The sequence below is a fragment of the Cystoisospora suis genome (genome assembly GCF_002600585.1).
Source record: "Cystoisospora suis strain Wien I chromosome Unknown contig_3722, whole genome shotgun sequence".
Classification (NCBI taxonomy): Eukaryota; Apicomplexa; class Conoidasida; order Eucoccidiorida; family Sarcocystidae; genus Cystoisospora; species Cystoisospora suis.
The window spans coordinates 1,827-16,192 of NW_027156517.1; the positions used below are offsets into that span (position 1 = coordinate 1,827).

Consider the following 14,366-nt stretch of genomic DNA (forward strand, 5'->3'; position numbering starts at 1 on the left):
GACCTCCCCAAGATCTCCTTTCTCTTCCTTGCATGCATCATTCGCCAGACTACTACGACTATTATGATCCTTCTCTTCGTGAATTGCCTTCTTCGAACTCATACCGACTTCACCCAGAGAAGATGCAGAAGAAGAAGGATGGAGGGCCCCCGCTACAATGAGATTCTTCTTCTTCTCATCTCCCTGCCCCCCGGGGGTCTCTGCGTCATCTTCATCGTTCTTCGTTCTTCTCTTCATGATCCGCTGACTATTAGGGCCGGTCCCTGGCTCTCTCACTTGCAGACTCGAGCACCTACACCCCATCTTGCTGAGGCGGAAAGAACGAGGAGAGCAAAGACGAGGAAGAAGAACCCCCCCACAAGGAGATCTAGATGAGAAAGACAGAGAAAAAGATGACGGGTGGTTGAAAGAAGACGATGATGAGGAGGATGATGTGCAAGATGTAACTGAGGTCGTTGCCGAGAGAGAATCTGAATAAGATACAACTTTTCCCCTTGAGACAGACTGAGAAAAAGGACATAAAAACGAAGAGTTGTCTGTATGAGAAGAAGAAGAAGAGTCAATGATGAGCTTCTCTCCTTCCTTCTCCTCCTTTGCTTCGTTTGCTTTCCCCTCTTTTTCTCTCGGATGATGCTCTTCTCTTTCACTCGCTGACAAAGAAGATTCCGTAACAGGAGCAGCAGAAGCAGCAGTAGGCTGTATGAGAGAAGAAGTGAAAAGAAAGGGATTAGGTATCCAAGGAAAAGTAACTTTAGGAGGAGAGGAGTCAGAGGGAGGAGAAGAAGAAGAGGTGGGAATGGTTGAAGATAAATCAATCGGAGATGAGAGAAGAAGAGTGGAAGAAGAAGAAGAAGACGAAGAAGAAGAGGATGATGAAGGTTCGTTAAGAGGTGGTGGTAGGAGAGGAAAAGGAGGAGAAGATGAAGAAAAGAAATGACTTGCTTTCGGAGATGGAGATGAAGAAGAGGAAGAAGAGCCAAGGGAGAGAGGGGTGCGGCTTCTCTTATTCTTAGGAAGACGATGAGGCAGAGAAATCGAAGAAGAATTGAATGGCCGGCGACGACTTGGATGAGGAAGAAGAAGCCGACCCAAGCGAGAAGAAGAAGAAGGAAATGAAGATGACGAGAAGAAGGATATACCTGTAGTCAAAGAACAAGAAGAAGAAGATGATCCCTCCTTACTTTTGAGAGGCTCTTCATTCTTATCTTCATCATTGTCTAGACCTTCCTTTGTTCCCCCGTCAACCTTATCTTCTCTTGTTCTTCTTCCTTCTTCCACTTCTCTCTCTTCCTTAAGAATCCGTTCCTCTTGATCTCCCCTCCTACTACAACTGCTACCTACACTGCTGCTATGACTCCCTCTCTGCTTCTTCACGCCTCGATTCTTCTTCTTCGAGGCGGCTCTTTCATTCTCTCGTTCTTCCTTTGAAGCTTCTCCCTCGCCTCTCCCACACACCAGAGAACTCCCCGAAGAACGAGAAGGCAAAGGAGATGATGACGGAGAAGGGAAAAAGAACGATGAGAGGCCAGGGACAGAAGAAGAAGAAAAAGAAGAAGCACCTCTTGGGATCGGGTCTTCTTCGAAATGAGGAGGAAGAGATGGAGGAGGAGGAGAAGACTGTGGATGGCTTTGAGAAAGAGACCTAACCAAATGCGCTCCCCCCTGTGGTAAGAAATGAGGCTTCTTATGAAGACATCCAATCGCTTTCGGAAGGACAACTCTCCTATCTAGATCGAGAGAGACGGGAGACGTCGTCGCCGTAAAAGACGACGAAGAGAGAGCCGCTGCAGCCTTACCTACTTCTCCTGATGCTGCAGTGAGTGATAGGGGAGGCTGAGGAGACTTCCATACACTACAGCATCGACGGCGAAAGGGGGGAGAAGAAGGGGGAGAACAAGATGAGGAGGAGGAGGACGAGGAGGAAGAAAACTTCTTGGCGTTCTTCCTCTCAATGGAGAACGAAGATGAAGAAGAAGATGCTGGGACAAGTCCTGATGCTGAGACAAGTTCAGATGGAGAAGAAGGAGAGAGAAGAAATGAGGGAAGAAAAGATGACCGTGATGGCGAGGAAATCGATATGGAAGAAGCTGATAAAGAGTTGGGAGTCTCTTGTTTCCTCTCGCCTACACAAGAGGATGGTAAAACACCTGCATGAAGAGAGGATCCCTGTGTTACTTGCCCGAGGTGTTCCTGATATGAAGAAGACGTCCTTCCTTCTGATAGAATACCTGCTTCATGTGGACGATTCTCAAGATCATGGGGACGAGATAAAAAAGAAGAAGAGGGAAGAGAAGAAGACGAAGAAGAAGAAGACGAATTGCAATTGAACAGCTCCTCAGGCAGGCGAGACGGAAGGAGATTTTTCTCTTCTGTACATGACGAAGTGACGATGGTAATCTCTCTTCTTCTATCGTGCGGTGTGGTTGCTGCGTCAAAATGTCTGTAAGGAGAGAGAGATGGATCTCCAGTGAGAAAAGTCGTTGGGGGGGAGGTATCGAGGGAGATGGGAGGAGGTGTTGTCCTCGAAGAGAAATCCCCCTTCATAATAATAGACAGACTTCTCTACTACGGATGGATCCAATAGACACCATGTGGCTTGAAGAGAGACATAGGAAAAGGGAGAGAAAAGATCGAAGAAGACCAGTAAGAATCTCTTTCATACATAGATCTATACAGATATGAAGAGAGAGATAACAATTTTGAAAAGATTCGCCTTCTGTGTGTCTATAGAGAGAAAGAGATGAGCGATCTTCTTCTTGCCAATGTTCTCTCCTCTTTTCCGGCCGACCTGCCTCTCCCATCCAGAAACCTCCTTTTCACCAAGACATCGATCCCTGTAGTCATCTCTCTTGCTTTACAGAGACGAAAGATCCTCAACTCGAGCCCGACACACCACTTAGCTAGTAGAGACGGACAAGACACCTTTGATGTATGAAAGAATGCAACTGTCCACACCCCTTGAATATCATGATGTCTACCTACAATGACTGCGGATATCTGAAACAGCTATCTACCTGGACTCTCAAAAGACCACTCAAAAGAAAAGGCATGCAAAAGACAAACCCCTTCCCCACGAACGAACGGTTTTCTACGGTCATTCTTCGCGTGGTCTAGACTTGATTCAATCAGAGAAAGCATGAAAGATGAGAATCTCTTCTCCACGCAAGAAAGAAGAAACGTAGAAGAAGGGGAGATATATATAAGGACACAATCCTGTTTTGGTATATTGGATGAAGAAGATGAGTAGACAGAAGAGACGGATATAAAGCTTTCGAAGAAAGAAGATACGTCTCCTCGTCACTGAGTCAAGAGCCTCCGTATGTACACCTCAGATGAAGGGGCTTCATCGCGTGTCTTCATGAGAAGAACATAAAGCGAAGAGACAACCAAAGAAGGAGAAAAGAAACCTTCACTAAGAGCTGAAGAAATGCCCTTCCTTCCTATCTATAAAACACAGGAGAAGCATCCCTCTTCTCTTCGACAAAAGATAGAGAGACCGACGTGGAGAATAGCGGGGAGTACAGGAGAAGAGCGAGAAAAAAAGGGACACCATCCCTTTAGCTTTGTTTCTTTCTCCTCCTCGATCTATCCATCTCTACAGAGGACAGAAGTAAAAAGTTTTGAGAAGAGCGGCGAGGAAGAATAAGACGGGTGACAACCATATCACAGCATTACCAGAATCATACAGATGGAAAAAGGGAGAAAAAGAAGAAGATTGAGATAGATCAACACGCAAACGGGAGAGATAGAAACTGAAGTGACGTATATGCATGCGATCTGTGAACGACACAAACAACAGCAGCAAACTCGAGAAGAAAAAGAAAAGGAGAGACGACGGCGTGATCTTTTCTTGAATCGAACTGCCTGGCCCTTCGGATGAAAGGGTGTCTGGATCATGCTTCCGGATGAAGTCGTTCTCTATCTATCGTCACCTCAGACAAACAAAGGTTTGCAGGACGGGGGGAGAGAAAGAAAATAGGAATGAAGAGAGACAGAAGCAGAACACGCGGTGAGTGGGACGCGCGACAACAGGAAGGATGGAGGGAAGACAAGGTGATGAGACGACTCGAAAAGAAAGAAGCGAATCGTCGCACGCCAGGCCGAATGGAAAGGCACCGCGAGGAAAGCATTTCGGAAAAAATTCCCCACACCCAAGCAACAAAGAAATCAAGTGAAAGGCCGGCGAAGACAGAGTAGAGAAGAATGATAAGCGAGATGAGTCGATTAATACCCGTAGAAACGAGGGAGACAGCTGAAAAGAAGAGGAACCACAACCACAACAGCAACCTCGCTATCGAGGTAAGAGAAAGACGACGGAAGAAGAGCTTGGATGGAGACGAAAGGGAGATGACAAAAGAGACCAGAGAGAAGGGAGAAACAAGAAAAAAGATGAGATAATTTCGTCTTTGACGGAAAGAGAAAGAAAGAAGGAAAGAAAGAAAGGATTAGCATCCGAGCGATGTCAGCAGACCGCCGCCTTCCAAAGGATATGCCGCCGTCGTAGAACCTTCCAGCGATTTTACTCTCTTCTTCCGTGCCGAATGGCTGTGATGACTTGAAGAGATCCGTCAGAATGCGACAAAAGACATGCAAAGAAGAAAAAGAAGCAAAACCAGTCTTTTTCTTGGAGCATGGAGTTCCATCTGCTTGTACTTGCAGAGGTCTCTCTCTCTGTCGCTCACCCCAATCGAAAGGTTGCACGGGTCACCGCCGCTTTCTCGAACTCCTCGTGTCATACTTCGTATCAACAAACGGGACTGCGATTGGTTGACAATAACAGACAGCGATGAACCCACCCAGGGGTCCGTCCATCTTTTCCTTTCACGTCTCTTCCGAAGAAAAGCTCGGCAAGAGAGTAGCCGGACGGCCTCGTCTTCTTTTTCCTCTCTTCTTTCCTCCTTCCGGAAAGAAAAAACAAGGCTTTTTCAGCCCCAGACACCTTCGCAACTCCAACAAATCCACTGCAACCACCACCTTCTTACCAAGCAGCTAACCTCCGTTCGTCTTTTACGGAAACAGCAGGAGCAGCCTCGGTGGAGTGTACAGACACCGCGCGCGCGCGCATGAGAGCAGAGAGAGAGCGGGCGCCGCGCCCGCATCGACGTTTAGCATCTGATCATCGCATCGTTTGGCTCTCTTCAATGAATTTTTCCAAACCCCAGACCCTCAGAATGCAGGTCTGGGCTTTTTTTTTTAGACTATAGTAACACTCAGGTCGAATCAGTCTGTGATGATTCTTCTTCGAACTCAAGTCCGCGCTAGCCATGTTCCTGTCAAATCTTCAGCTTCCTTGGTTTTGTCGCCGGCCACTCCAGTTGACGGACAGTCACAGCGGGCCGCAGAGAGGCCAGCTTGGTGAGGGGGGGTTCACGATGACCTCCTGTGTGCTTCTTAAATACCTCGGCGATTGCTAGTTGTCAAGTAAACTTAATTGCTCAGTAGAATTTCGCTCTTTCCTTTTTGAGACAATGATGACAGCGGTACTCGCAGCTGTTGCGTTCTCGAGCAAAGTCAAAGCAAGGAATGTGGCTATCGTGTAAGATAGCAGGCATTCCGCTCCGTAAAGGCTCGTAGCATTTTTTCGGACAGTCCGATGTGTCCTGTCCGTGCGCATTCGTGTCTCTTTTTCACTCCCGCAGCTAGACAAAGAGATGATGTTCTTAATCTCTCGTTCCAGTCTTTCCCGATGGAACTCCTGAGAAGCAAAGCGCGTATTACGTGATTTTTCGGTAGTGATCTGCAGGGGCAAGGGCTTCCTTGCTTTGTGCGTAGAACTCCTTTTGCTCTGGAAAGCCTGCGGCAACGACTTGATAGCGCTAACGACACCAATCGCGACTTCGTTGCTCCCTTTGTACTAGGTTGCTTGAAGAAATGTCGGCCTTCTCTACAGGAGTTGTGATACAAGCACACGTAGCGCGTCATGTAAAACGCAGACAGTTGAGTCTATTTTAGTTCTGCTTTGATTCGTGGCTAGTGAGAAACCCCCGCGAACCTGTGCGGGTCTCATCATAGGCGGATGCCCTCTTGCAGCCCTCCATGCTGTCGACCTGTCAATAAATAGGTTGTGGCACTCCTCTACTCACAGTTTATGTCTTTGTACTTCCGGTTGCTTTATGGGCGGAAAGTCATTCCCGGAAGAAGAGAAGAAATTTACCTTCAAAGATCCTGGTTCTGTGCACTGCTGGGACTCATGAATGGGGTCGCCTCCTTCTGTTCCCGAGGTTTTTCCGCAAATCCCGATCATTTGCTTTGACTCGGAGACACCCCGCAGGAACGAGGCTTTCTCTCTTCAGCATTTCAGCTTCACCGTTAATAGGAAAAAGAGCTCCAGGCGACATGCTTGAAGCTATAGTCAACCCAGACTGTCAGCCCACGAGTACATCAAGTCGGTTTAGCGGTAGTCCTGCTGAACAAGACTCCTTTTCCCGGCTTCGACCTTCTTTAGGAGAGGCCTCACACCATGATTGGGAACGGGGAGTATCACACTTTCCGGGGTCAAATGTAGCTACCGTTACACACCGATAACCTTCCCCTGTCTGAACTGAATTGTGAAGATATATCCGTCCTCTAAAATGAGGTTGATATGGCCATTCCCACCAGAGACAGGTGTCGAGCTAATACTCCTGGCGCGCTCGTAGAGATTAGCACTAAGGGAGGTGCCGATCAAAATCACTTCTGTGGTGTTGCACGTGTCAGTGGGTGTTGGGTCGGGGTCTTGAGCTGTTTTTTTGTTTCTTCATGGCCATCGTTGCAAGGATGAAACGGGGCGGGTCCATTTAGACAGAACTTATTAGTTCAACTTGACAAAGAAGGAACACTTCTCATCCTGCCAAGTAGTCCATTGGGTCTCTCATTGAAACGTCACAATCCAAGGCGATCGTTGTTTTCGGGAGAAAAACAACTGGAAATCTCTTCCCCCTCTCTATTGAGCTGTTCTTACCTTTCGTTCTATGATACTTCATACATGCGTACACACGTAAAAAATCTTTGTCTAACATCACTGCAGATACACGTCATCTAACTACATTGGGTTTTCCATGGGAATGAGTTTTTCCATGTGAATCCCAGCCACATCATCATTGCTCTCTCTTCAAATAGGAGTACCAGCAGAATCCATGTTTGGGATACTGCCTCTCTGCTGGAGAGTTGTCGCAGCATTCTTTTTCAGCTTGGTCGTACAACTCTCAGAGGATAGAAGATACAAAGGTAGATGATAGTTCCACCCCCAGAAGCGGTCAGACTAGGCGAGTATCATCCATGCACGGGGCAGGTAATCCAGCAAAAGGCCTTATATGAGGGGCGACGTTCTTACCTCATCGTAGAAACCCCCAGCCATACGTGTAGACCTTAGGAAACCTCATACTCCACCCACCCACATCAACGCCTAGACCTTCTTCCCCTTCTTCTCTTTTAGCTGTTGTCATGACAAGGGCTGCCTCATGGAGGAGTCCCCGCGTCGGAAGTCCAGTGGAGAGGCAAGGAAGGAACTGCGCTAAGCTGGGCTCCCCTCCATCTCTTGATTTCTTCAGTTCATGATACGTACAAGCCAGCACCTTTGGCTATCTGTTCCATGTTCGCGCTGATACAGTGTCATTGGCTCAGCAGAAACGAGAACTTTGATTTGAACTCCTAAAGAAAGAAAAGAAAAGAGCTCACAACCAAGTTGCTCAATGGCTATGAGATTCTCACTTCTGTACACCATCCTCTTCAAATCTTGTGTACCGCCGGATACGCCAGGTGTGTAGAGGAAACCACCGTGACCGGACTAACAGATATAAATGTGTTCAAAAGAAAAAGACTTTCAGGCAGCATGCAGAAGCTATAGTCAACCAGATCGTCAGCCCACGAGTACATTCTATCGGTTTAGTGGTGATTCTGCTGAACAAAACTCCTTCTCCGGCTTCGAGCTTCTCATGGAAAGCATGTGCGAGGTTACGACGACACGAGAATACGGTGTCGTGAGATTCACTGTTAGATTTCAGGTGGGGTGGTGCTTGGTCTTCCGCATTCCTTGTCTACTCTTTTTAGAAACAGAAAATCAGGCTCCCACATTTTCTGTCGGCCTAACACTTGCTGTATAGACGCCTGCATGATACACTTCATGCGAACAACGTGTGGGACGGGAATGTTACTACGACCGCCCTTCTGAGTCCATCGGAACATGGTCACCCTTCATCAGAAAACATATGCATGTATATGGGTGCAATATATACCGACATACATAGAGAGATGCATATACACATCGGCCCACTGACACTGGCCTTGCTAGAGACATACTACACGGAGAGGTTCCTTGTGTTAGGCGGATTCTGTTCTATCTCTGAAAGGACCGTTGCATCCCGTTTTCACGGAAGAAGGAGAAGGATGACCTCCATATAAGCCAACCTTGAATGGCTACGGTTTGTTTGTCAGTTGAGCTCCTAGTCATCTACTCAACGATATATAGCCGACCGACCTTCTCTTGTCGAATGTTAACCGTCCGTAGGTCTTCCTTACCACACTCATGAGCAACATCATGGATCCATGTAGTGTATTGCTCCGGTTTTCTGTATAAAGTTGGGTTGCCATTGACTGCCCAGCTACGATTCTGGGATCCTTTGTCTGAAGGCTCCGTACAGCTCTCACGAATGAAAAGGAAGCTCCCTCTTCGAGACCAAACAGAAAGAAGCTTCCGTAAGAGCCCCATCACTTCCTCGTCAGTCAGATACATCAACAGCCAGTTGATCACGAGAAGATCAAACGACCGGGGACTTGCTGCGCACAGAGAACGGATTGCAGAACATTAGAAACATCTCTCCTGCGAGAACGAGGGGAGTTGTGTTGCCGATGCCGGTGTTTTCTGGATGTATGGACGTACTGACAAGCTTCCTATGAATGCGGTATGAATGAAGGAAGGTAGAACAGATACCTGTGTAGCTTGGATTATCAGCATAGGAGCAAAGCAAAATGACCAGCTGTGAGATCCATGCAAGGCTGGCGTGATGTCACGAGGATCTTTGCATGCAAATGAAAAGAGACTTCACAGTCCGAGGGTCTGAACAATCGCCTCATAAGACCTATTTCCATCCCTCCTGTGTCAGAATGAATAAATAGTTCATTTGATTAGCTGTCTGGTCTATAACTCTTGTCTGGTTTCGACTTTGCTTGCAACTTGGGCTGCCCTCAATTCCTGACCGGTTGCCATCCTCGCGGAAAACAGACTTTTCTGTCCGGTATGAAGAGTCTCTTTCCTGACGGTTACGATACATGAGAGTGATTCTTCGAAGTGATCTGCTGCTAGCTCACAAGGAGTGCGACCTTACTCAAGCCTTCAGCACTACACACAGGGAAGGTGACCGTCGTGGCGTCGGCAACCACGAAGATGTCGAGGGGTCTGACGGCATCAGGAAAAAGAGAAAACAAAGCACAAAGAAAGAAATTCCGATGTCTAGAAAAACGGTTCCAAGACAAAATGTAGAAAAGGTGATAGGTGATTCTTGTTATTCTCTCGTTGTCCCTATGTGGGTCACAGCGTTCTTCATAGGAGAGAAGGTAATGGCGGGTTCCCATCTCCTCCTTTGTAATCGAAAGCAAAGTATGGCCTTCCAAAAGTGTCACGAATGACTAGGAACTAAATCTGCAACACTTGAAGTGGCGGGGATTCCTAAAGAATCAACTCTAATCAAAGGTCCGGATTCAACTCCCCGGATTCAGGGGATGTGTCAGTCACTATAGGAAGAGAGTTTATAGGAAGGGAATTTCTATCCTTCACTACCTTTCAAAAAAGAAGGTGAAGGAGAAAAGCGATAGTAATTAGATGAGAAATCCTTGTCTTTCTCATCAGATACTCCCGCCCTCATTCCCAATTGTTTTCCAGAAGTCTAAGAAATATATGAATGGCAAGACGTAAAGATACACCTGACCTGTCTGGTATTCACTCACCGTTTGCATGGGTCTCCATTGGCTTTCTTGTTTTCCGTAACGTAATCTTCAACGAAATCTACAGCGACAATCTGACGGCCAACTTTCTGAAGCATACTTGTGAGACGTCCTATGCCAGCACCAAGTTCTAAAATGGACTGAAAACGGGGAACAACATTGTTGCTTGTCTGATATTCACACGTCTCCGTTGTCAGTCTATCGTTCTTCAGCGGAATAACAAAGGCGATTTGTACCGGTGGCCGCGGGGTGGATGAAAGTTGGAATTGCATGATGTCTGATAGGTCATTACTGTTCTTTCTCAATCGACAAGCTGAATTCTTGTTAACCAGATACGAGTTGGTTGCTAAGCCTAAGCTGCCTTCGTTGAAACGGCCCCCCGATGAATCGAGGTTGTCTCGGGGGAGAATCGTCTGAATTTGTTTCTTCTGAAGTGTCTCGGACGGTGTGGCTGCTACGGTGCACTCTTTATTGACAGAACAAGCTGCCTCCGACGAGCTATCATTCGTTACAGTGACACCCCGGGAGTCGTCCAAGAGACACGGGACACAGTGCTGTAGAATAAGATCTACAACACCTTGAGCATCCTTGGATGCAAAGCCCTGCGCAGCAAAAGAAGAAAAGAAGCACTCGGGAAAAAGCAAGCCACTCTTCCAGTTGGTTCTCATGAAGAATGGGGTGCTAGCTCACCGCCATAAGGAAAGTATCGCTATATCGGAGGGGTGCGGGAGCGGGCGTGGCAAGACGACACCAGTTATCTGTAAAATTTGTATTGTGGACTCCTGTTCTCTACGCTGTCTTTCTGTACGCGTTTTGAAGGAAAAAGAGACTCAGAACGCAAAAGGAAACAGTTCTAACCATCGTGTTTGGTACCCTTCTTCACTGGCACCGTAGAGGAACACCGACACAAGTAGGTAGGCATTCCAGCCTAAGATCCTCTCGCCATGTCCATCTAGACACGGCGTCGTACGTGTGAAACGATTACAGCCATACTAGCCGTGTACGCTATCATCGACAGAGTTTGGTTTTGCCGGGGAAGTAATGAAAGCGGACACACCCGTCAAATTAACTACGCTGAAAGCAGAAGCGTAGTTACTTTGACGGGTGTTTCTACCGAAAGAATCCTTCTTTTTCCAGGGAAAGACATAGATCACCGCGAGAGATGCAGGCGGCAAGGCGGACAACTATGTGTAAGAACGTGTGAGACAGTCAGTCCCTTTGCTACCCCGTACCTGTTCACAAGCATCTGCTTTCAGCATCATGCCCATATTCGTCACACCGAAATTTTCCAGGGCACATTGCCAGTAAAAGCGAAAGCTCTCCCTGACCGCCGAATTCTCTTGCTGACTCTTAAGCATAGGTAACTCAGAGTTTGAAGACTTCTTGCCGCCGTCTCCCCGTTGTTTTTGCCGAAGCTTGGCGGTCCCTGTCTCGGGAACGCGGCAGTCTTTGTCTGTGCGATAATTTCGCTCATCCGCTGTACACTCATGTTTGTCGGAACCAGAGTCAAGCCCATCTTCTTCCTCGATTGTCGATAGTCTCTTTAAGGTGGGTCGCATATCTCCTCCTGACAGAGAGACTGCGGTACCGTTATTTTTATTCTTTTTCCTATCCTTCCCTGGCAAAGCAGCTGGGCGCTCTCTTGGCCTGGAAGGGAAGGATACTGATACGTTGACTCCTTCGCTTAAATCCTCTTCTTTTGAAGATGGTGAGGCAGCATCAGATCCGACCGTCGCCGCTTTTGACAAAGTCGTAGAGACATGATCTTTCACTATACCAGCTGCAAGAGACATTAAAGGACGCTGAGGGGACGGCTCCTTTTCCGTGTTGGCGTGCTCAAGAAACCGGGGAGAAAGATACGACGCAACCACAATCGGGGAATCACTAGCAGCCGACTTGAAGCTCTCAGCTGCAGGACTTGTACCAGGTAACACCCGATGGGTGTGAACTAACAACGACGGAGTTTCCTCCATGTTCTGACTGAAATCCTCCCCCAAAAAATCAGCATGCTGTCTCGGGCTCTCCATCATAAGAATCCAAGCAATTTCTTCCCGAAGCTACAGGATAGTAGCCCAAAGAGAACCCTTGAGACGGACAGACTAAAGAACGGACAGAAAAGCCCGGCAAAGATAGTGTGACGATAATTCAGCTCTGCGAAATGGCTTACAAACGATTCGCTGCTTGCTGAAAACGTGCTGAACCCAAGGCAATAGAGAAACCAGTTTAGAAGCTGATCCCAAGTTGAGATTCTGTCCAAGCACGTCCGCACATAGCATACCAGAGCACGTGCTGATGCCAACCCCCCAGTTCGAAGAAAAGATCGTCAAGCGAAATATCGCAACAGGGATTGCAGGTGGAAGCCGGACACGGCCTGAAGATCGCTTGCCCTCTTTGTGTGTGCCCTGCCCTGACGTCTGGAAGGGAAAACCGAGGCATGCAGGGAGGATCGCCCTCTACCCTGCCCGCTTTTTCTATCAAAAACAATCGTTCAGGGGAGACGGTATGCGTAGTCGGGAAGATTCCGATAACGACGCGTAGGCGTCGAGTGCAAAGCACAACTTTAGGAATCTCACAAGTGAAAACCCGTAGATTCTAGTAGTTAAAAAGTTCCAGCGAGGAGATACAGCCGATACTCAAGAGTGAATTCAGTTGACTTCAAGGCAACACTTTCAAATCTTCTGCACTCTGACACACGAGACGTCCTGCGACAGAGAGTGAATGAGTGGGTCCTGCGTTGTTCTGAAAGATGAAACGATGAAGTTTCTGCTGTGTACACGTGACGGGGACTGATCATCACCGAAGGCGATGGTGCCGAGGAATTCACACGGTTCGCCGCTTGCTAAACGCGAAGAAAGGAGCGGGGTACTACCTGATGCTTAAGCTCATCTACACAATCTATCGTACGCACAACAAGCCTGAAGCTCAGCACTTCCACTGACCAGAGGTTGTCTTTCAACCGCCTAGTGAAGAAACCCAATAACTCGAAAGAACACACGGCTTCTTGAACACTTGGAGCGGCAGACAGACATCTTCACGCCATACACAAACAAGTTTTCTGAATTCATACGATAACTGTAAAAAGTCTAGTAAATAGAGAAGCGTCTAGGAACATCACAATTCTAACAGACCGATCGCCCATACTTACGATATCTATGGCACCGCCAATCACTGACATGCAACTGAGTTTTTGCCCGAGAAACGCGGCGAGGTCTTTTCTTCGCGACAGCTTCCGGAAAAGTCTAATGGAGAGAGATGTTTGCCGCTACCCCCTCCGCTGATCGATCATGCGCGCTTCTTCACACTCCCCCCGAATTACCTCATGCTTCGATCTTCGCGGGTTCTCCTCACTAAGTACCTCTCTTTCGGACGCCACTGCTGGAGAAACGAGGCGACTCCTTAGAAGACGAGCTTAGATTTAGTCAGCCTTCACTTCCACTCGGAAACACCGCACTGACATACTTACGATGTTGCTGAGGACGCCGGTAGCCCCGACACGACCCCTTGGCCGTGTCGCGTCTCGATGCAACAAAAGGCTGCCGTTTTCATTGCGGTCCGTAGTGAAACCAAGAAAGGTTCTCGCGTGAGCACTCTAAAGCTTGCTCCATTCAACACGCTCACTACTCTTTATATTTGTACTCGAGCGGACAGATGAGAAGCTTCATGTGATTCGCTTCATCTACAAATTTCCACTCTTTTTCCTCGTGTTCGGCAGTGGTGGTATGGGTGTCCGACCAATCACAGGCAAAACTCTTTACTAGAGGATGTCACGTCTTTTCTGACGCGGGGGTCTGAGCACGTCTCTCCTGCCGAGCCCCCCAAGTACCACCCACTCTCATTTAACCCAAAGATCAGCGAAGCAGTCTTGTGGGAGAAGCTGAAATTGTTTTGGGTTGCAGAGTTACACCACTCCCGGTCCTTGTGCGGCACCAGTTAGATCACGGGGGGTACAGCCTGCTCTGCAAGGAGATACTCTCTTGGTGAGCTGAACGTTACAAGGCATGGAAGACGAAAGCTACAGCCTGATCCAATAGATACTATTCTACATGCCGCTCCTTACACACGACTGGATTGGTGAAACGTGTAATCTATAACGGCCGAGACACAAACTCCACAAGTTTATCTCTGTTCGTCTGGTGGCGACGAGTCACACGCCCGACTACACTAGAGACGCACTGGCCTTCTGGCCGGCGGTCCACTCACACGACAACGCACGACGGAAACGCCGGGCAATACACCACTCACTACGCCAGAGCCCTCATCGGCACGCACCACCGCCCCGTACCACGGCACGACACCTCGCGCGAAGGGCGCCCCAGGCGTTACGCAGTCGCTCACGAGACGAGGAGAGCCCATAGAGTACACCACTGTATCTGAATCGGGATCACAGGCATGCTTTCATCCAGCCTCGAACCATCGCCAACTGCTATTATAAGGGATGCCGCAATATC

General features: G+C 48.1%; 2 protein-coding genes across 2 annotated transcripts; both read right to left on the bottom strand.

Moving 5' to 3' along the window:
* Positions 1-4,955, bottom strand: CSUI_007158 (uncharacterized protein; the record flags this gene model as incomplete). Its single annotated transcript, XM_068067308.1, has 1 exon — positions 1-4,955. A coding segment is annotated over exon 1 (2,544 nt), but the record flags the coding sequence as incomplete, so codon positions are not given.
* A 2,549-nt stretch (positions 4,956-7,504) lies between these two features.
* On the bottom strand, positions 7,505-13,092 carry CSUI_007159 (methyltransferase domain-containing protein). The gene is made up of 5 exons (XM_068067309.1): positions 11,151-13,092; positions 9,922-10,520; positions 9,303-9,373; positions 8,452-8,754; positions 7,505-7,629 (listed from the first exon to the last, which is right to left on the bottom strand). The coding sequence occupies exons 1-5, from the start codon at positions 11,946-11,948 to the stop codon at positions 7,526-7,528; spliced, it is 1,875 nt and encodes a 624-aa protein (XP_067920716.1). The 5' UTR covers positions 11,949-13,092; the 3' UTR covers positions 7,505-7,525.
* Between the last annotated feature and the right edge of the window lie 1,274 nt (positions 13,093-14,366).